Source organism: Pongo abelii, chromosome 9 (genome assembly GCF_028885655.2).
Source record: "Pongo abelii isolate AG06213 chromosome 9, NHGRI_mPonAbe1-v2.0_pri, whole genome shotgun sequence".
Classification (NCBI taxonomy): Eukaryota; Metazoa; Chordata; class Mammalia; order Primates; family Hominidae; genus Pongo; species Pongo abelii.
The window spans coordinates 109,019,756-109,043,812 of record NC_071994.2 but is presented as its reverse complement, the minus strand read 5'-3'; the positions used below and the strand labels follow the sequence as shown (position 1 = coordinate 109,043,812).

Here is a 24,057-nt window from a genome sequence, read left to right as displayed (position 1 = left end):
GCTACCACATTATGTGGATCAATTTTTAAAATCATACCTAGATATGGAAATAGAAGTTTTGTTCTAAAAATATCAAAACAAGTCCTTTTATAGGCCTGTGCTTCACTTTTGCTGTTTTATTCCTCCTTTTATATAATCTAATGAATTTTGTCAGATTTGTACTGTGCCAAACATTTGATGTCAGCATACAATTTTGAATGTCTGTTTTTACAGGCATACAAGACCTGCATTTATTTCTAGCTATGTTGGTTCTAACAGAGCAGTGCTTTCCTTAAATAGTTTTCCATTTCACAACAAAGATATGCTGCAATAAAAGCAGCTATTTAGTAAAGAAGTGACTTACTTAAATTCCAAAACCAGCTGAGCTTTTATAGAAGTTCTGAGAGTGAATTTTTTCTCAATCTTATTAAGTGTCTGCAACTTCAAAGAGGTACGGGAATTTTGTTGTTTTCCTAAAGAGAGCCTAGGGTAAGACTCAGAATCTCAGACTCTCAAAGTGGGAAGGAAATAGAGATGTCAACATCACTGTTTCCTGTTCAGGAGATGTGAGAATCTCTTCTACTTTTACTTGAACAAGTTGGATGTCGGGGATCATAAGCCAATTCCCCCCCATTTTTGGGAAGCAGTTTTAATTGTAAAATCTTTCTTTGTGTTGACCTGAAAGCTACATAATTTTTTCAACTCAACAAGAGTTTATCTAGTTTTTAAAATAAGCTAAAATTTATGGAAGTTGAACTCTATGTGGATATTTTCAACATGCCTTGAATTTGTGTGTTGCCAAAACTGCAGCATGAAAGCATCACAAAAACTGTTTAGTAAGTTTTCAGAGTGAATCTATGTTTATACTAAAAAGTCCTTTTTTGTTCTCTTCCCTTAAGAGCACTGGAGATTGTCAGAAGATCTCATTTCTAGTCTTAGCTGTAGGACCGTGGGCAAGTCACGTAAGTCTATTATACAGTGCCTTCCTCTATAATAAAACGACATCATAAGAGGGTTTAACACACCATGTGAAAAAAATATATATATGTGGAAGTGGTTCAAAAACTATAATGCTGAACTGTACTATTATTGTTTCACTTAAATATGCTGCTCTGTAATTTTTGGTGTTTATATGAGCCAAATTTAAGCATAATCTTTTAAAAGTGGACAATTTGGAAGGAAAATCAAATGATGTATTTAACTAATTCTATGGCTTATACAATATTATTACTGTATCACTTAGTAGAAATCAACTCTTTTATTTTTTAGTCCTATGCCATTTTTCCTCTGGGAGACAATCTAAAGTCAACTTTTCCTGGATCCTATTCAATTCTATTTACCTCTGACTAGCTTCAGATATAAGCCAAAGGTTAGGGGACTGTCTTAGGACTCTGGATACATGGTTTCATTTTAAATTTCTTCATGCTTTTTAAGAAAAAAATTTACTTTTTATGCTAAAGGCACTAGCAATGCAAAATAGCTATACTTGCTGGTAATGCTTTTATGATTTTTTTTTTTGTGGTTCTAGTTGCAAATGCCTGAAAAAGACGAGAATTTAGGGACTAGGGAGCTGATGATGTCTTTTCTTAGTTACTAATAGGATTTTGGCCTGTTACTATTTCAAAACGAAATATTCAGAGGCCACATATCTATCAGGACAAGGACCAAATACAAAACAATCACTCTTCTATAACAGCAGAGGCCCTATTGGTAGCTCTTGCCAGTTTTTATATAGGCCTCTGTGTAGTGAAGCAACAACAGAAAGGGGGCTATATACTCTCATATTGCCTTTGAAAGTCGGAAGCTGTTTGTGTCACATTTGTTTGATTGACTCCAGTTGAATTCTTATTCTGGCTAACTCCCAAATATTTAGCACTTAAAGAAAACAGATTGAATTTTTAACATTTCTGTAAAAACTTAACTGTGGGTCAATTTCTTCATTGAGTGCACCAGAATTAAAATAAAAAATAAAGCTCAGTAAAATCTAGTTTACTTCAACAGAATAAAATATGACTTTGTGTAGTTGATGGTATTTAAAATGATAGTTTTCTCTAATGCTTCAGTATTGCGTACGTTGAAAGGTGGAGTTAGATACTAGGGATGTTGTTGTGTCTTTAAATTTTCTTTATTTTTGAATTGTGTGATGTTAAAGGTATATATTAAAATGGCTTCACAAACTTTTTGAAAGTATATTTCATTCTGTGGACATCTGTTAACAAATATTTTTAGATTTTCATAAAGTATGAAATTTGTCCGTTTAAAAGAAACCACATTCAATCATAAAAAAAAAGACATTTTTGATGCTAGGGAGGATAAACAATATTTTCACAATATTTCTAACTTCTCTTAATATAAAAATTATTTACAAAATCTTCTCATAATCACATAATGCTTGTTTCTGAGAAGGCTCAGGACTAGGGTTAGGTTTTTGAAGAGCTGAATGGCAATTTTCTATTCAGATGTTGTCAGGTGGTGTACGATACTACATATTTGTGTCAGTTATCTCAGATGTATGTTATTTCATTTTGAAAACAGAGTTAAATGATTGATTATTTTGGAGAGGAACAAACATTAAAATAAATGAGCTACAGTTTTTAATTTTTAGTGAAATTAAAATGGAATATAATTCTAAACCAGAGTCATTGCTATTCTCCAGCTCATTCTAAATGACTACCAAACTATTTTATCTTTTTTTTTAATTAAATGTGAATCATAAGCTAGCCCCATCTTGATTGATGCTATCTTTAGAGACAAAAGGAAGCTAATGACACCTAAAGTTGTGGATGAGTGCTTTCCCATATGCTGTGCTGAAACAAAGGAGTACATTTTCAGTTTTGCAGAAAACCATTATTTACTTATGATGTACCAAGTAAATGTTTATCATTAGCATAAAACTGCATTAAAGCATCATCATATACAATTTTTCACTGAAGGGTAGATTATATATCCACAATAAAGTGAGCTATTTATGGTATTGTATTATAGGCATTTTGGATTTTTATGGTAAACCTGATTACCATAACTCCCTCCAAAGCTCTGTGTTGTGTGCCTGCATGTGTTTGTCTAAAATATTCTCCACATGTCTACCTATTGCAAATATAAAGAGCTACTTCCTCCCTCTATTCTTTATTTTTATTTTTTTGAGACAGGGTCTTGCTCTGTTGCTCAGGCTGGATCTTGTGTTGCCCAGGCTGGAGTGCAGTGGTGCAATCTTGGCTCACTGCAACCTCTACCTCCTGGATTCAAGTGATTCTCCTGCCTCAGCCTCCCGAGTAGCTGAGACTATAGGTGCACCACCACGCCTGGCTAATTTTTGTATTTTTTGTAGAGTTAGGGTTTCGCCATGTTGACCAAGCTGGTCTCGAACTCCTGACCTTAACTGATCTGCCCACCTCAGCCTCCCAAAGTGCTGGGATTACAAGAGTGAGCCACTGTGCCCGGTACCTTCCTCTGTTCTTCAGTCCTTCTGTACTCTACCACCACGCTCTCAGCTAAGAGGGCCCTGGGATCATAAGGGGAGGAATCCACTGCAGTGTGATTATAATGTTTCTCTTCTTGGCCTGTTGTAAGAGTGAATGTAAGAGTTAAGGTCTCTCAGAAGAAGGTAATTGTTCCTCCTTCTGCTCAGCCTGTGCTGAGGCCGCCTAGGATGCCTTCTTCCTGGCACTCTTTCCTTTAGGAAAGTCAATCTGGAGAATAGAACCCAACACAAATGATGTGCAAACAACAACAATAGTGATTATGTCACTTGACTTTTGCTGCTGTTCTGAAGATACATTGAGAGCCACTCATGAACTGAATGTAAGCCACTTTATAGAAGTCATGATCCTATAACCTGAGATCCTATAGTGGAGAGTAATTAATCTGACATATTTTCTTTAATAATTTAGTATAGACAGGGCTGAAGAGTAGCTTTGCCACCATGGTCAGAATCTATAGTATGCACAGCAGAAACAAAAAAAAATATCTTTCTTGGGAAATTTAAATATGGGTCTAGAGAATGCTTAGAATGAGGAAATCAAGGCCAATTAAATAGAAAGGGAATAGCACGGAAGCTTTATGCATTCATATGTACTTTGGTTACTTGTAAGTAAACTGCCAAACATTTTGGTAGCGGTTTCATCTTGTCGAATTTGATCCCCTTTGAAGTGGTAGAAACTAAAATGGCCACAAATTACTCATTTTCTCAGGAAAGTTACTAAAATACAACTTCTAAGTGTAGTGGTAAGGAGAGCAAAAGCTAACCCTTGAATATAGAAACTTTTCAATTTGGTGTTACCTACTCAGGCTGCTATAAAGCATCTCAAGAATGAATGACTTAAAAAATACCGGATAAATTCTCAGTTGGAACCCACTCAGGAGTTATTTGTTGAATGAACTGTCATTCAACAAATGATTGAGGGCAAATCATTTTAGCTTTTTTTTTTAACTAATGGGAAGAATCACAAACATGTATAATGCCTTGTGAGTCTTAAAGAAATGTAGAAAAAAAGCAACATTTGTTTCCTTCTTCATGAGGAGCTGTAATTTTAGTTATCTTTTAATTAAATAGGAAGGATTTAAATGAAAAATTCAGAATTTAAAATGGCCCTGGTAAGTTTCATCCTTCCTAGTGTACTGAACATCTGGAAAGAGAGGAATGCAGTATATAGATTCTACTGTGCAATTATTTTTCTCTGGGACACAAGTAGCACTGATACCTTTACCATGCGATGTCTTAGTTTGTAAATGCAAAATACTTGGTACACACAATAAACACCAGTATACTTAATAGCAAACTAGGTAGCTCTTGTAAGCATATCTCAGAAAAGATTTATGTGTGTTTGTGTGTGTATGTTGAGAGATGCAAATGATTTTTGTTGTGTGTGTTTGTCTAATCCTTAGCCCAACAGACTGTATCTCAAAATATAATGGGATTACAAAAAATAAGTTATCTATAGCATCTTTTAATATGGCGCTAAAAATGAAGGGTATTCATAAGCAAAGATATATCTCTTTTCATAATAGTTAAAATAAATGTGTTTGTGTACCAACCCACTGCAACTAATTTCCACAAGGCATGTTAAAAGTTTCTTCATTTGAGGCCAAAGGATACTCAGTACTCAGCTTTAGATTTCTGTACGTTTACATTTTTCTGGTATTTACTTTAAATACTATCAGTTGACTTGCTTATAATACCAAAAAAAGACTAAAATGTTATTCTCACAAAAAATATCCAGCAAACTGCTTTTTCCTAAACCATCTAAGTACTTCATAAACCTTCTAAGTACTCCTGAACTAAAGTATATATCCCACAAATTTTATATGTGAAAGTAGCTACTTAGGATAATACATTTTTCACACATGAATTTGCATACTAAGTTTAATACACCTACCCCAGCAAATTCTCCAAACTGGAAGAAAAATAATTTGACCTACATAGAACTCTACTCACTCCAATGTAGATCTAGGATAAGGCCAAGTGTCTTATGAAGTCAGTAGTTTTGTTCAATACTGAAAGGAAAAGTCCAGTGAGAGATGTGGTATTCTAATTCCCATGCTGAGTACTTCCTCCCCCTGCCGTGCTATTGCTGTGGGGCTCTGAGTTGCCTGTTGTAACCTAAACATGATGTGCTTGGTTTCAATGGATCGGTTCCTGTTGCCATGGGTTCCTGCAACTTGGCATTGCCAAGTACAACTGGGCCTCATTTTTTCCAGGTCTCACCCCCTGATGCAAGTTCTATTGGAACTGCTTTCTTTTAAAGCATCTTTTTATTTTATTTTTTTTTTCAGTGACAGAACATTTGTTTTACTTTAGACACAGTTCCACAAACCTCTTTAGAGGAGGCAAAGTTTGAATGGGAATTATCACTGTTGAATAATAAAAGTATAGGTGACTAGAGTTTTTTTTTTTTTTTTTGTAGGCTTTCTCTTTATATTTTATTTGATTGTGAAATATTCTACTTGCTAAAATGGTGGCTTAGAACTTGATAGACAATACAAATCAGTGAAGAGGAATTCTCTGAGTCAAGACTAGAGTTTTTAACTTGGCTTCAAATATTAGGGTCAAGTACACAAATCATTCTAAGAGCCAGAGGAAGTGTTCAGATATGACCCACTGCTTTGTTGTCCGAGGTATTTACAGACACTAGATACTATGAATATCTTTAAAAGGGATATTCTCATCTAACAGCTACTTAATAGTAAATCTATGTCAACCGAATGATGATTTGCTCCAAAGAACCTTTAACAGGTTTATTTATTACATAGTAAAGGCAATAGTCTAGTAACCAGTGTAGTATGGATACTGTGGCAAAGTTGATAGTATTTTGACAGTAACGTATGCAACTTTATTATACCATAAATACTATAGTATAGTAGATGTCTATATTATAATCGATTTGTATATTAAAGTTGATAGTGTTGATAGTATTGAGAGTAAAGTCAAAATAAATATACTTCCTCTTTCTTCTAAACTTTACATTCCATTGCAATGCCATCAAAACTGTATATTTTAAGACAACCTTTGGACATTTCTCAGCCAGAGAAAGATTTTCACAATTGTTTCGGATTGCCAAGGGGACTGGGAAAGGGAGGAGAAAGAAAACCATGGCACTGATAGAAGTATAAATTGTACTGTGCATGTGAAAAAAAGATTCCAGATCAATATACCTGGCATTGTTCTGTCACTTGAGAATTGGAGAATCTATATCAAAAGACAATAAACTAACAACTTCTGGCCATTGTTATTAGTAAGTGATAAATCAGTGGTTTTAAATTTAACTGTGTTATGTCCAGCAAACACTAGTCTGAAATAAAGTCTCTGAACAGTAAAGAGCTCTGTAAATCATTCTCTACTGTAAAGACAGGTGCTAGTCATCAGTGCTGTGATATTTTTCAGTCCAGTTACAGATCTACTCTTCGAGATGATCCTTATTGCATTTGTTTTAAAGTCTGCATTAAAGACCCAAGTCCTAATTTTCAATTCTGATTATATATCGTATTCTCTCCTCTTTTCTGTGACATTTTTTCTGAAGCACTTTAAACATACAGCAAGACCTGGAAATTTAAAACTCCCTAGACCAATGGAACATAACTAGTCATTTGTCTGCATTCTCTTTTTAAGTGTAAATAGGACAGATTACTGTTTTCTTTTGCTTAAAGTCTCACATTGCCTAATGAATCTGAATAGCAGAGTTTGTGAGAAAGCCATTGTTAATGACAATGCAATACAAAAGTCTCACTACATCCAGAACTATTAACCTAAAGACCTGATTAAAAAAAAGATAGATTGTTTTGGAAAACAGACTTAAGTCTCTACAGAACTGAATAAGACAGAAAGGTTTCAAAGAATTTGATACAGGTATGTCCTCTTGACCTTGCTCTGATGAATACAATTATTTTGAATTTGCTTCTACAAACTAAATCATTTATACAGAAGATGACTATTAGTCCATCTCTGTATTAGTTTGCCTCATTGGAAACAGAAGAATCCTAGTCGGAGAAGAATGAGAATTTAAGCCTGATGAGTCTCCCGCTTAGATGGCTGAGGATGAGACAGAGAGGAGGTGGGGTGAGGTGCATGCTGGTCAGCCTTCAGTGCCCTTCCAGTGTTCTCAAAGGCAGGACAAAATGACTGCGGTTTTGGCATGCAGGAGTCAGCTTGCTCAGGAAATTGTGGCATATATAAAACAAAGTGCATAAACAAACTCTCCATCCAGGAAGCTGAATTTAACAATTGCCTCATTAACAAGGTCCAGGGAAGGACAGGAAAAGAGGGGGAAGCCAATGGGTGATTATTATACAGTTCTGGACAGATGAAGCCCTTCAGCTTTTCCCCAAACAATCCCTGTAGTGTGGATTTGACAAAGTGGCACATTTAAGAGGGAGCTCTCTTGCCATTAATGGGAGTCAGGCGAAGCCGTCACTGAAGGCCAAATTCAGTCCCTGAAGCTTGACTTTATCAGTAGACACAAGACAGAGGACAAGGCAGCTATATCCACAGAGAATTAATTAAGTGCAAGAGAGACATCCAGTGAATGTAATCAATAGTCCGAACACTGATCTACATATCAATCACCATTGCATTCTCCCCTCCTATTTTTAAAAAATTATTTACACTAAGGTGCTCTCAAAAACCACGCCTTCAACAGAGATTTATTTACTACTTGGCTTCATTGAAATTACATATTCTTCATATTGCATCACACAAAATAAACCCTCAAAGATGAAACAACCTGATGCCAGTTTAAGTTTCTGAATGGTTGAAATTGTTTTTGGGTAGATATATTACGGATAATTTATTTGTTTGGCTTTCTCCCTGCACATTTCTTCAGTTTCATATGGAATGTATGTTAATAAGTTTGACTTCAGAATTGCCACAGTCCATAACCAAATTTGTCTTTACTGGCTAGTTTTGTTTTATCTCTTTTTAATATTGTACTCTTTGTCACATACCATAAAACCCCTCACTAATTATTACAGTGTTGCTTGCAAACACAATATATTGGTTTAACACAACCTTTTCCATTACTGGTGTTTGTTTCTTATATCTCTCTCAACCCTTCCCAAACCAACACACTTATCAAAGCACATTGTAGTTGCCCTTTTGAAACCAATGAAAACAATTATAATATTCATATTGCTTTCATTTGTACTAGGCAATAGTACAGGTCTCATTACCTTCACTTTTCAATGGCTTACCAGAGGCATCACTTTTTAAGATCAGGTTCTTGGTTAAGTCCTTTGGCAAAGATTCTGATTTCCTCTTGAATCTGTGCTTTGTATACATTTCTCCTAAGCAGCACTGAGACCAGAGTAATTTGTCGATCATCACTTTTGATGGGATCCAGCCCCATCAATTCAACAGCAGCCTTTATTGCTTAAGGAAAAGAGGAAATTCTGCCTCCTGGACATAAACATGTGAATTTTCTATGTCCAGGACCAAAAGGATGAAAAGGGCAGATTTAACCAATGTTTCCATAAGAATGAAAGTCTCACTTAATCCACACGTGTAATGGTTTGCTCATTAACCACATTTCAGGGGTCTATCTGTAAGCATTTTTGGATTGCCATTGGGTCTAATTTTACAGATCTTACTTACACCACACTCCCTTTAAAATAGGCAGGAGTGTGACTTGAGTAAGCACTATAAAACCAGAGCTCATTTTTTCATCTATGATTGCCTTTTTAAATAGATGTGATTTCAAACTTAGCATGAATACAACCTCAAGATAATCTCAGATAGAAAGATGCCATAATAAATAAAATATTGAAATGGAAAAAAAGTGGCTTGCTAGAACGAGGTTAATTTCTTCTTACTCAGAGACTAGTGGCCAGGCATAATTAAAAAAAAATGATAAAATGTAGAATTATCACTGACATGATGATAGTGTAGATACTGGTGGCCAAAAAAATTTGATGAGATATAAAGAAGCGTATGCTACCCATGCCTTAGGCCCACTGGAAGCAGCTAGTGTTCAACCAGTTTGGTTTTTATATGGCCTTCAAAGATATATGTCAACGAGGATTAATTATTCCAAAATTAAAAAAAATTACCTGATTGTTGACCAAAATATATGAAATGGAGAAAAAGAAAATAAACAAACAAACAAACATACCATGTTCACACACAAAACAAAATAATTTTCTCAGGCACATCAGGGAAGGTGGAATACTATAACAACACATGTTATATTGTTATACTATTCCACCCACCTTAATGAGGAACCCTTGGGCGTTGCTACTCCATAGCCTTTGGAATCCAGATTTCCTCCCACTTTCATCGTGTCACATGGCTTTCGCTGCTCAATGTATTCATTCATAGTGGACTCCAGGAGAAAGGCAAATTTGCCCTTGGATTTGCGGACACGAGCTACTCCCTCAGCTGTAGTCCTAGTGAACACTGATGGCTCTGCTGATCGCATGTAGGTCCACATCTTTTCATACACTGCTATTTTTGATCTCTGGAGGAAATTAAAATAAAATTAAATACAGGAAAGAAGGGAACAACATGTTAATATTCACTGAACCAAGAGAAGAGTAAAGCGTTTTAGTATCTTTCCATTGCTCTCTAACTCCAATTTGCCATAGAGTAACATAATAGTAATATTATTCTTTTCAAACTGGAAAACTGCCTTTTAACACTGTTTAAGGAAATCATGGAAATGATAGACATTTAAAAGTGATATCTGAAGAAGCCCAAACCTCTTGCCATAACAGTTACCACACTCACCTGCTTCAATAGTAATCTATTACTGTTTTTTTTCTATGTAGACTGCAATGAAGAGACTTGAACATTTAAAATCATGTTTTATATCACATTCATGGTAAACTTAAAAAAAGCTAAGATTTTATTTCAAGTCTGTAAAATTCCTTTTAATACTGTATTTTAGTTGTAACAAACAAGGAGGGTTGTTTTATTTTTATTTTTTAGTTTTTTTAGAGACAGGGTCTTGCTGTGTTGCCCAGACTGGAGTGCAGTGACATGATCATAGCTCACTGTAATCCACAACTCCTGGGCTCAAGAGATCCTCCCGCCTCAGCCTCCTGAGTAGCTGGGAGTACAGGTGCATGCCACCATGTCCAGCTAATAAAATTTTTTTTTTTTTTTTTTTTTTTTTTTAAGATGAGATCTTGTTATGTTGCCTAGGCTGGTCTCAAACTCCTGACCTCAAGCAATCCTACTGCCTCAACCTCCCAAAGTGCTGGGATTACATGTGTGAGCCACCATGTCTGGCTATTTTATTTTTATCTTTTTTCATGCCCCCAAATTTTAGTGTACATGATTCTAGTAAGATATATACAAAAATACAGTCCATATCAAGTCAGTAATTGAACGCCAAAGGAAGAGGCAAAACCTGGTATAGCTTACAAATCAAATATCCCTAACACAAGAATCAAACTCTAGGTTGATTGAAACATTTTTAGACTTTTTCTGAGAAAATTTTCAAATAGAACATATATTGAACTTTAAAGAGAAGTGATTCCTATTTTCCAATTTTGTGTTTTAGGGAGTTGGTCATTCTAATCCCCTTGACTCCAGCCAAGAAACTTATTTATATTTGTAAAATACTTCTGTCCACTTGAGCTCTATCTATTAATACGTTACTCTCACTACTTAATTCACCCAGGTCCTTTTTCTTGTTATCTACATTTGCATTAAATTTTTCATTCACACATTTTTAGTGAACTCAAATGTCCCAAAATATATATTTAATAATATAGAAAAGCACTGGCCAGGTGCCGTGGCTCAGACTGTAATCCCAACATTTTGGGAGCCTGAGGCAGGTGGATCGCTTGATCATAAAGTTCAATATATGAGATCAGGAGTTCAAGACCAGCCTGGCCAACATGGTGAAACCCCGTGTCTACTAAAAATACAAAAATTAGCTGGGCATAGCAGCGCATGCCTGTAGTCCCAGCTACTAAGGGGGCTGAGGCACGAGAATTGCTCAGACCTGGGAGGCAGAGGTTACAGTGAGCCAAGATCATGCCACTGCACTCCAGCCTGGGTGACAAAGTGAGACTCCATCTAAAAAAAATAATTAAAAAAGAAAAGAAAAGCCTGAATCTTGTCTGGTGCAACTGCATTTGTTTTCACTAACAAGGGGCTGCAATTTTGTATCTGAATCCAAAAAAAAATGAAGACCTCATTCAGACTTACGTCTTTGTGTGAGGCTCAGTGCTGAGTAGTGTGTACATTTATTTACATTGAGCTTCCTTTGTTTACCAAAATATAGAATTCAACAAGAGGCAGTTCTTTACTAATCAACATATAACTTGAATACCTGGGCAAAGACAAATTATTCAGGTGGACAAAGAAATAAATGAATAAAAGTGGGATTCAAATTTTTGATTTCATAAGTTCGGAAATAAGTAATCAATAAACCTAACTAATAAACCACACAATCACTGATTTGCAAACTTGAACACCAAAGAAAAAGATATTTTATGGTAACTATATTCATTTTTTTTTGAGGGGGAAGATGGAGTCTTGCTCTGTCACCCGGGCTGAAATGTAGTGTCATGCTCTTGGCTCACTACAACCTCTGCCTCCCAGGTTCAAGCAATTCTCCTGTCTTAGTCTCCTGAGTAACTGTGATTACAGAAACCCGCCACCACACCCAGCTAATTTTTGTATTTTTTTAGTAGAGACGGGGTTTCATCATGTTGGCCAGGCTGGTCTCAAACCCCTGAGCTCAGGTAATCCACCACCTCGGCCTCCCAAAGTGCTAGGATTACAGGCATGAGCCACCACACCTGGCCAGTAAATCATATTCAAATGTTGACAGATATCAAGATGGGAAATTGACATCTTTTAGTATTTTTTCTAATGTTTTTATGCTATTAACACTTGAAAAAATATCTCATGATATGAAGATTGGTGTGTTTGTGTGTGTGTGTGTGTGTGCGTGTGTGTATTTAGGCAATGACAGGTTACTTCGGCAACAGAATCCTCATATTAGAAAATTTCAATGATTCTATGTCCTTCCAGGACTGGTGAGTACTTGGATTCCAAACCCTCAAGTACAGAATCCACTGGGAATGCCATGTTGCCATGCTTCATTTATTCCATCTCTAAAAATAAAGTTCTGTTCCAGAGAACAAACTCTTTTATTTTACAAGTTCTGAAAAATATTACCTCTCTGAATCACTTGATACAGGTTGTCCCTCAATATCTATATTGATAATTTTAATTTTTAGAGAAGTACTGATAAACTTCCTTTAAACATATAACTACTTTTTAAATATATTTAAATCTTGACTTGAGAGTTTCACCCAAAAAGGTATAGAGCTCCACATACGTTATATACTTTACTATGTACACAACATAGAAAACAGAAGAAATAAAATCAGTGTGAATATTGTTTTAATTGAACTATTTTATGGAATTTATTAAGAATATGAAAAACATGCTAATTACTTGGCAATTTTCCAGGTACAAATAAGTGGCTTATTAAAAGAATAGAACAGTTAAACCAAACTAACACAGCAAAATGGAAAAAGTGTGTTTTTAGGGTTTGGTATTTGTAGAGATCACTTAACTATAGAATGCAGCATAGTATTAAAACAAATAAATCTTTTTAAAAAGAATAAAGTATCTTTGACTTTTTAATAGTCCATTTCTATATATTAGTATGTGGAAAATTACTGCTGCATTTGTTTAAATACATTGAATTATGTATACCTTAAATGCAAAATAAGTTGAAATAATCCCTCTAAAATCTGGAAGAAAGAGGAATCCACAGAGTAGCTATGCTAAATATAAGAGGGTTTAGGTACACTATAAATAAAAAAAATAGATAAAATGGAAAGATAAAAGCAAGTTTTTGAAAAAAGAAATTAGCCTGGTTTGTCACCATGCTAATCTTTAGAAAATCTTATTCTGATAAGATCATATATACAGGACAACAGGACGAAGGGGAATCAAGAGGCGTAGGACTGGAAGTAGTAGCCCTGTGCCTTATCTGTGACTGCAAGAGAGTGATTGCTAAGGAGTGAGGACAAGCAAATATTCATAAATTTGATGAGACAAGCTAAAATGAAGAAAATTTCTGCAGATCCAGCAAGCTCAGTAGATCTCTGTATCAAATGTCACTGTATCAAGTACAATGATAAAGGAACATTTAAGTCCCTAAAACCTTCAACTGTAGTATCTGTTTAAAAACTGTTGCGTGGGAAGTTAAAAGATAGAAGTCATTATTTTTTGAAATTAGAAAATTAATCTCAGATCGATTTATTTCATCTTTATTGTGAAACTCAAAGCATGGGGAACTATCTGATCTAAAACACTGTTTTATTGCTTAAAACAATTCTTGGAATTAAAAGAATGTGCTATCCTTTTACTTTTCCCTAAATTAAGTATTCCACCATTTCTGCTTCTAATAGAAACTATGTACAAATGTCATCTGTTATAGTTAATGTTTACATTGCTATCCGGTGAATTATTTTCCCCTTCTAGTAGCTTACTTGGCAGGACTGATGTTCTAGTGACAGCTCATCAATGCATTATTTGGTAATATTATAAACCCTGAGATAGTAATGCACATCATTTATGCCTTCACAATTTCACTGATGACTGAGACAGGCACAGGATAAAACTGCATTGAAATGAAAATCACTGTGTTTAAGTCAGGTGTGTAATAATGTGAAAGTACCAAAACAGCGAGGCTGGCATTAAGTGACAAGTACAGACTCTTTAAATGCCTCTATATTTAGGCTTACCATGGCACACAAAACATGAAGTATATAAAGTTTCATAATGGGGCAAAACCAAGGCAATAGTTGAATTCAGATGTAGTTTTCCCCTGTGGCTTAATTCTTTTTTCCGTTGATTATAACTGCGACATTTTTTTGAAGCACTGAGTATAGGTCATTGCCTGAGGCAGCCTAGTGGAGCTGATAGATGTACCATTATTGTGTTCCTATGAGAAAAGGATTTTGACAGGTACAAAAATACCCTTCACATTCTGGTTTCCTCAGCCCATCAGACAAATGGTTTATTTAAACCAGGTCAACATGTATGGGAGAGGAGGGAAGCAAACAGGGTAGGAAATGAATGAGATTTGTATCAAAGAACCCAAATTTATGCATTCCTGAAAGCATGCTGCCAGGGGAAATTATTTTCTTGTCCCATTAGAGTTCAGAATGTTCTGTAACAATAAATACCTATATTATAAAAATCTTCCAATTTAAAAACTGAAGTTGGGTTGGAGAGAAAGGAAACAAGGAATGGTGCTTGCACAGTTTGTATGGAAGACTCTATAAATCTAGGAAGCAGGTTTCCCCATTCTTATATTTCTCTTAATATATTCTCTTATCTACCTCACCAGTTCTTTGAATTTAAGCATTTTTAACTTTATAAAGATTAGAAATACACATTTTCAGTGTGCTTAATGCTAAAGAGCTTTACAGTGAGTTACTTTTGAAATATTTTCAGGGAATCAATATAGCATTTCTTCTTCCCTTTATCACTCGAGGCAGAATGGTGAGCCTGCAAATAATGTCTTTATTTAAATGACAATCAGTCATCAATTTTCAGTAAAGTGCAAATGATAGCACAAACTTGTATTTTATTTTGGTACATATACGTAGTAATTTTTAGGTGAAATCATTAAATTTTACCTGCTTACTTATGGATGGGAGCAGTTATAAACCAGCAGCACAGTACTGAAATTATGCTGAAACACATTAGAGTAGTAATGTTTCTATTATTAAGCTGTAGAAATAGGGATGTGCTAAGTAGGTTAAAAAAAGTTAGTTTAATCAAGTTTATCCACAGACTATTGTTAATCAAATCTACTGTCATGAATATTATTTACAGTTTTAAGAAAATCTATAAGTGTTTTGTAATTAACTTACACATTTTAGATTATACCTAATAATACTCCAAATTGTTGACAAGTACATTGTTCATTGTCTGGTTTCTTTTCTAAACAATGCCCAAGGATGAGTTTGAGTTTTTGAGTGATTTGCTCTTGATATGATATTATGTAAACATCTAAAGTATATTAGGATACTATAATCAAATTTTCTTTAAAAAGGATAAATATCTTACAGAAATTCAAGTATACAAAAGTTAAAGCTGGCCTAAGGAGTAGCACATTTTGTTGTTTATAATTGTTAAGCTGAATTAAGTGAGAAGATTATAAATAAATACATTTAAAATGGAAATGTAATCTCTCAAGTGCTGTATGTAGGCACGAACAAAGAACTATTATTACTTTCACACAAAAGCTTAGAAAGTAATAAAATATATGTTCTATCGTCTATGCTATTAAATATTCTAATGTTTAAACAATTGACATAAATATAAAATGTGTTCGTTTTTACCTAGTTCGATATTCATAAAAATGTCACTGGCAACTTTTTAATTTTTGGGTTTTGAAGTCACAAAATGAATGCCTATCTGTTATCAGACATTACCAAATGTATAGCTCTGGATTTAAAAAGAGTAGAAAAAGGGTTTTTTGATAAAAAAATTCATTCCCATAATGGAACAAACACTAAAAAAAACTAAAATAAAAACCTCTATTGTTCCGATGGAAGGTCAAAGGGACATACAATGCAATTACATCCATATATAGTATGCAATTATACATGTATCCATATATGTAATACAATTATATTTTTATCTGCAAAGCAGAGAAATCAGCACAAACTAAATGCCATACAATGTCCTAGAGAAGTGCCTAGAATGGAAAAGTTCTTGCTGTTATTACCTTGTGAGAAAGTAAATATGTTGCTGTGAAGTGCATTGTTACAGAATAGGTTATAGAATAACATAACTCACATAAGTAGTATAATCTGCAATTAAGGTTTTGTGTTTCAAAGGCAGCAAGTTGAATGTATTCTTCAAAAGTCAAGTTTTCGTTTTTACCCTCTCAGCCCAAAAGCATACATAAATCCAATCTTACCAGATCCAATATTATCATAGCATTATCAACATTGGAATGTTTTGGATAAATTATGTTATAAAGTTGTTTTAATTACCTTTTCATTGTTACTATTCCTTAGAGAGTGTTCCTCTTGCAATATGAATAAGTCAATTACCTTTCGCAAATTAAAGTGATTATAAAATCCAGTTAGAAGTGCTAGCCTTAAACATAGCTATTACTATTGTGTTTGTAAACCTTATAATAGCTAAAGCCCATGGTATAATTGTTGGAAAAATTGCCTGAATTTCAAAATGATAAACATTTCATTTTTAGTTTTTCCCTTAACTTACTCTGAAGAATTCTTTTGTTGACCCTGAATCCAGTGTTCCATAGGCAATTTCTGTTTGTTTGGCTAGGTCTTCTGCACTTTCTATGGGAGAGACCATTCGCTCAACCGTCAGGAAAGCAGCGAGGTTAGCAGTATAGGATGATATAATGATGAGTGTAAAGAACCACCAAACACCTCCAACAATTCGACCTGAGAGGGATCTAAACATGGATAAAATAATGCACATTTTCCTTTCTCTAACCAACATAGAGAAAGAAAAGAAATACCGTCAATTCACCATGCATATTTAAAAATAACAATTGCAAGTATTGTTTTATTTTCTGAGAGTCTGTTCAAGAATGATTCTGGATTTCTGTATAATCTGATGTCTTTTATGGTGTATTTATTATATAAATGCCACTGAAAATATGACAACCATTTCCTTTTTATTGTTTAAAGAAAATGGCGGAAATGTAAAACATAATAGCTTTTCTTCAGCTGCGCAAGGGGAATACTTAGTTGAATTCATTAATACTCTCCTGCCCTCATTTCTTAGCATCTCTGAAATTAGGATGCAGCCTATGGTTGATGAGATAAAATATAGTATCATGGTTTAATTGGCAGCATTGTTTCTCTCTTTGTGGTACATAAAGTAGCAATACCTATGAACAGTGACTGCAGTCTTAGATTTGGTGCAAGTTGGTAGATACCTTTCTGACACTAAAGGAAAGAACTTGTTTTTACCTTCAGTCAGAGCCCTGCCAGGATGATAGGACGTAGGCCAAGGAGAGATTGGACCCGATGAGGGTCTAGAATTGGTCTCGAAGTGACCATAGTTGAGGCTTTTTTTGTTTGTTTGCTTGATAGTCCATTCCTGAGCTAAGTGGAGGTTGAACCAGGTCTCAAAGTATCTTTACACACTCGTATACGATTTTCTCTCTTCACTCTTTCTCTGGTATCAAGGATGTGTGGGTGAGTGTGAGTGCAGAGCAAATGTGAGAAGGGGGTGAGTAAAAAAATTCAAAGAATGTTCATCATTGAACTCACTTATTGTAACCATCAAACTACTTAAAATTCCTGGGGCAAATTGTTGTAAAACATTTGTTTTAAAACTTGAAGAATGATTTCATATTTTTCATAGCATTTCCAAAGTTAAAATATTCCCTTATTATAATACTTGCTATTATAAAAGAGACACCTATTGGGTTTAACTTAATATTTGCTTAATCCTGGCTTTTAAAAACCATTACTTGACTTACTTTGATTTCTTTTTAGTTCATTAATTGAAAGTTTTCAAGTCAGATTCCTATTGGAATTTAAACAATTTATAATTTTCCTAGGTCTTAAGAAACACAAATTGCATTGTGTCCAAAATGCCTCTTTTTTTAAGAAAGCATACATTTCTAAAAAGAAAGAAATCCATATATTTGTGATGCTAATATATAGTCATCAATTAAAGTAAATACTTTTCTTCTCATACCTTCAGCTACTTTCTCTATGAGAAAAATAAGGTATTTTTTCTTGCAAAAGAAGCCTGCATTTTTGGTGAATAAAATGGTTAAATGAAATCTTAGTGGCATCCAAAGGAAGGGAGCCATGACTCCACAGATACTGAAAAACATTTCCATAAAACTAGCATAGTGTTTACATGGTTGGCTTTTTGCCTATTGCTTAGCTAATTTATGCATTGCTATATAAAACAATGTATATCTGGTACCTACTATGTTGACTCAGGTTCCAGGTATCTCCCTTAAGCTATGTGAGATGAGAATTAAGTCCAACATTAATTTCTGAAAATGAGCAACAACAACAATAATAGGAAAAAATTGCAATAATAGCAAAAGTGTTTGTCTTTTAAAAGGAAACAAAATGGAAATGAATTCCTATTCTAGAATTTAGGTTCCAGTTTCCATTTGTCAAACCAATGAATGAAATATTAATACTAAATGATTTTTGAGAGTTCTGATGGATTGCATAGTTTCTTTGCTATTGAGAAAGTTAATGTTTATGATATATCCCCATTTTGTGCTAACTTGGAAGAAATTGCTATTTGGGAGTGGCAAGTCTTTTTCTGTGTTTCAAGTAGTCCTCTGTCTTCAGGAAAAGAACATGTAGAGAGATAATCTGCACAACATTTAGAATTACTGGGAAATCAGTGAAGAACTTAAGAGATTTGGAACTAACCTGGGTGAAATGTCACATCCTTGCTGCATAAAAGCACCCAGGGAAAACCAGAGGCTGTTAAAGATGCCAAACTCATTGGGAGGCTGGTCGCTGGGTCCTTCCTTTCCATCCTCTGGCTCTTCTGTGTGCCACTCATATGGACTAAATCTACTAACTAGGAATAAGACCACGCTGACACCAATGTAGGCAAAGACTATGCACATCCAAATCTCATAGGCCAGAGGATCCAAGAAGGAAAACACTCCTGGTTTGGATTTCTGAGGCTTTTTGATCATGATAGATATGCCCAAACTCATGAAGGGCTTAGAAAAGTCAATGACCTCCTCTCGTACCAAAGTGATTGTCAGAGGGGCAATAGCAATCTCTGCTTTCTATAAGAGAAAAAACACATGGAGACACATAGGTTAATGAATTTTGTGAAGCAATTAGCACTAGAATGATCCATTTAAAGCTAACCAGTCATGCGTTTATTCTACATTTATTTTTGGAGTGCCAACAATGTATAAGCCTAGTGATAGATACAAAAATGAATAATAATTTTTTCATATTACTTAAATTGCACAAAACATTTTTATAGGTTCCAGTAATTAGATAAAAGGATAGAAAACAGAGAAAGAGTGGATAAGCAAAAATAACTTGAACTCAAATTACTGTATTAGTCTTTAAGTATCTGGGACAGTGCAGAGGAGACTTGACAGTCTTTCCATATGGCTGAATTTGTGAATTTCCTGGCCAGGAACGCTGCTATGTTGCAGCCTTTTCTGTTTCATTTGGAGCATTGCCACTGATTCATTACTTGGCCATCCCTTAATATTATGAATTGCAAATTTCAAACAGTCTTTTCTTTTTTATTCCTTTCCAGCTATGAGAAAAGAGATCATAAAGCCTGTGCTTGTATGATAAAAGAAAATCCGTTGTTTGACGATATTTTCCAATTCAGCACACACACAAAAATCTGGAAATTGGCATTTATTTCTTGCTATTCACATATTTTGATTTCTTTACCTTCATTTAAAAAAACAGATTTTGAAAAACAGTAGGTTCATTTCTCAGGTTTTATAATCATAAGGCACTAGCCTCCGTTTTCAGAGTTCTGTGATTTTGAGCAATTTTTCTGAGCTTGTTTATACAGCTATAAAATGAGGATACTTTTTCCCTGTTCACCTCATAACGTTATTGTGATTATTGGAAGCCTTAATAAGGTAATAGTGAGCATTTATTGAGGGATTCTGTGGCTGATGCTGATCTGATGCTGATCTAAATATTTTGAATAGCTTCTCTTTTACTCCTCATAAGAATCGTATGTTTATCATTGTCTAGATGATGAAACTGAGACTCAGAGAAGGGAGATTCACACATCATGGCAGCTCTGGGATTTGAGCCTGGGCTGCTTCTATTAAATCACCACCACCTCTAAAATCAAGTGAAATAAGGTGTAGAGTGTCAATCACCCCACCTCTAAAATCAAACGAAATCAAGTGTAGTGTGAAAACTAAACTGTTGCATGATCTACAAATAAAAGGGAGTTTTGATTATTTATTTTAAAAGGAATATACTTGACATTAAAATGGAATCAGAAACACGCTCAGACATACAGATTCTTACATAGGGCTGCCACTCTTGCAATGACTCCTACATATCCTCAGGCTCCTGGTTCTATACAGTGGCCAAGGGCTTGCTACAAGGGCAACTGGGGGGTTAGAATGGGGAAGGTACATTTTAGTCATGTCTCCCTGGGTGACTGAGAATTGACCACATATGCCTTCAAGAGAGAATAAACTTTGTTCACATCATAAAAGCCCATATATACAGGAGTCAGACCATTGCTGGAAGGTTATTATTTTCTCCATAGCTATCATTATGTGTATAGTTTTTGTTACATAAGTGATATGTGAACTAGCTGTAGAAAAATCAGTATATTTAAATTATTTTATTAGTATGACCCAGCCCATTAGGAAATGTTATCTTTATTCCCATCACCTACTCTTGTTTTTTCTTTCTATATACTCTGAGAGACTTTGTTCTATGAAGAGTATTTTTAATTTCTTTTAAAAAGGAATAATGTAGAACATTATATCTTACAATTCTTTTTCTCTTCTCAAATAACATAATGAACACTTTTCCATTTCGGTATACAAGTTAAAGGTAAGTTTTAATGATTGCAAATGCTTTATTGGAAAAATGTCAAAATGTACTCAACCATTTTTTAAGTTTGAGGGATATTCATATTGTTTCCAGTTTTACAAAATTTAAACGGTGAAGCTATGAACATCTTTGAGAACAAATCCTAACACATGCTTTAATTATTTAAGATAAATTTCTAGAAATGGAATGGCCGGTCTAAGCAGTAATAATCTTTTTAATGCTCATAATGTACTTTGCCCAACTTTTCTCCAGAAAGATTATGCAAATTTCTACTGTCCCCAGCACTATGTAAAGGCATGTTCAGTCTTAAACCTCAGAAAAGCTCTGTTTACTTGTCTTCACCAATTTTCTGGAAGGAAATTAGATCTCCTTGTACTAATTTGAATTTGTTATTATAAAACGAACAGCTACTTGTTCTTTTCTGTATTACTATCATAATCTGCCCCCACTTTTCCATATTGAGTATTCATTTTTTTGCTTCCTAATTCGTGAGCACTTTAAAATGTATTTAAAATATTCACTTCTATTTCCCGTATGTGTTGCAATTTTTTTCCCTAATCATCAATTGTTTTGTTTCCATAACTTAATTCAAGGTCTTTTCTTGCAATACATAGGTTTTAAATTTTGTTGTAGCCATATAAAATTTTTTTTGCGTGTGTTTTCAGCCTTTGGTTTCATGTTCTAGAAAAATCATTTTCTTATCAATATTATTTATTTTATTCTAGTATCTATAATTCTCCTATCAGTTTTTGGTATCTTCCATGATGAAGTGTTAGAAAATTGTTAATTTTCCAAGTAGTCATCCTCCTGTACCAACAGGAATAAATAAATAACACATCTTTTCACTTACTTGAAATGCCTCCTTTCACATACTACATTGTTCTGTGAGGTATCTTCTGAAATTTTTAATTTGCACAAGTTCCCACTAGTGAGGGAAGAAGCCTTAAAAAGACACATGAAGAGAAATACAGGTGTTTTCTGAACAGGAAACTAAGTGCCATAGAAAGTGAACATTGGATGAAGGTGGTGACATCCATGTCCAATGAGGGACACTTTCAAAAAGTTAGAGATATGTGAGAGTCTAGAAAGAGACTAGTAGAGATAGGTTACACATGGGCTTCCTCTGCCAACATCGAGGATGTTGCATGTGCGTTGTTTCATGACCTCTCAGTAATTCCCAAAATTGGGTGTGTAAAATGTCTCTACAGGTAATTCTGGTGCTAGTGGACCATGGAATGTGCTTTGAGAATTATTCCCTTGGACTAAAACACACACACACACACACACACACTCCGCCAAGTGTGGTAGAGGCCAAGGAAATGAACCTGAAGCAGCACACTGCAGGAAATCAGGGTGAACTGGCTTTAGTGCACAGGCACGGTAGCAAAAGGGACCTGAGTGTGAGAGAGGTTCTGGGCTTCTGGGTCTCACACATGGTGTGTTGGATAACATGTAAATGCCTCACAGACAATCTGTTCATTACAATTATAGCAACAAAGTTTACAAGGAGTAAAGTAAAAAAACATATTGAATCCAAATTTAATAATTTTGCAAAGTTAATCATCTAGATATAATAGACTTTGTTCTATAGAAGAGAATGGATTTAGTTTTACCTAGGGCCCTGGGAACCAGGCACTCATGTATGTGTTTGCAGTAGGAAAACAAACAAACAAAAAAAGACGTTGAGAAACAATATAGACTTTGCAGACACCAAAATGGAAAGTACCTAGACTGTGGAGTGTGTAAGAGACCTGGAATAAGATTCCTTTTGGGAAAAGAGTGGACAACTCAAGCATCAGAGATTGGAGTCTTTAACCCTTGCAGACTGGCTGAGGAATGAATATGAATATAATATTAATAACCATTATGTTATCTTTTGTCTCTTTGAGAACTGCATAACTTTGGGACTTTTTGTTATTGTGACATGTATAGGACTGACATAACTTTTTCACTAATTATGCTACTCCCTTCATATCCTTTGTTTTCATTATTTAAACAATCTGTCCTGAATGAAATGTGGTCAGAACACTTGCAAAAGAGTGAGTCTGGGCTGCCCAGTGGGTAGGGACTCCAGAGAAGAGATGTATGACAAATGCCCCAGAAAGTAACTCATGTCATTTATGCTGTTCATAACTAACTGGTAATCCAAGTATGATTTTTTGAGATGAAATATGCAAGAGTGTTTTCGAAAGGAAACGAATTACAGTAGTTCCAACAAGTTCGATATTGTTAACATCTAAGGTATGCTTACTGTATCAAAAGTTTAAAATATTAACCAAAGAACAAATGCTTTAGAAACCCTTTTCCTTTGGAATTTAAAGCTCAATATGAAACAGTCGATGAATTCTGCGGTAAAATACATTTTGCTATTTTTTAAACTGCATTTTTTTTTCTCATTTAGGGTCACCTAAGCAGTCAGCAATTCTTTCCTATGGATATAAAACTAACTGATTCATAATGTCTAACAATTTCCTCATTCTGCACAGGTTTTAGCTACTTTACTGTACTGTGCAAAGAATGTTCATTGCTTCATAGTCTAAAAGGCAAGATGCAGAATCATCTGCCTTTTTATCAGAAGGCAGTTTTGCCTTCTGAATTGCAGTTTTGGCTTGGAAAGTGAGTCCCTCCTAGGACTTCAGTTATGTTCTAAATCTTTCTATCTTTATTGTTTTCTGAAGAAGATGACTCTCTGTGTAATTCTCCATTTCCAAGGGGTCTTGTGAGGATTAATCAGACTACATTTTGAAGGTGAAATATAAGTTGGCTTTTAGGAAATTTCATATTACATTTCAAGTATATGTTACTTCATTGGTTACTCAATGAATAGAGTTTCCTACGTGCTACAGATTTGGTTTCTGGACTTCTAAAATGTGCTATCACTAGCATGTGATAATTGCCAGTTTGATTTTGACATTTGCAGTGGTAGCTGAAGACATTGATCTTGATATTGCTCTGATTCAGGCAGGAACATTTATGTTGTATTTGCCCTCAGCTATGAATGTGTACACTCAATATCAGGTACACTCAAGGGAGGAGCATAACATGCTTTCATGTGAGGCCCAC

The 24,057-nt window shown here is 34.7% G+C and overlaps 1 protein-coding gene across 5 annotated transcripts in view; it reads right to left on the bottom strand.

The window, feature by feature from the left end:
- The window catches only part of GRIA4 (glutamate ionotropic receptor AMPA type subunit 4), a 382,353-nt gene that overhangs the window by 38,609 nt on the left and 319,687 nt on the right, over positions 1–24,057 (bottom strand). For all 5 annotated transcript variants that reach the window (NM_001373892.1, XM_054523828.1, XM_054523831.1 and 2 more), the window contains 3 exon segments: positions 9,676–9,923; positions 16,688–16,886; positions 18,850–19,220. In NM_001373892.1, coding sequence (NP_001360821.1) covers positions 9,676–9,923; positions 16,688–16,886; positions 18,850–19,220 — 818 coding nt within the window.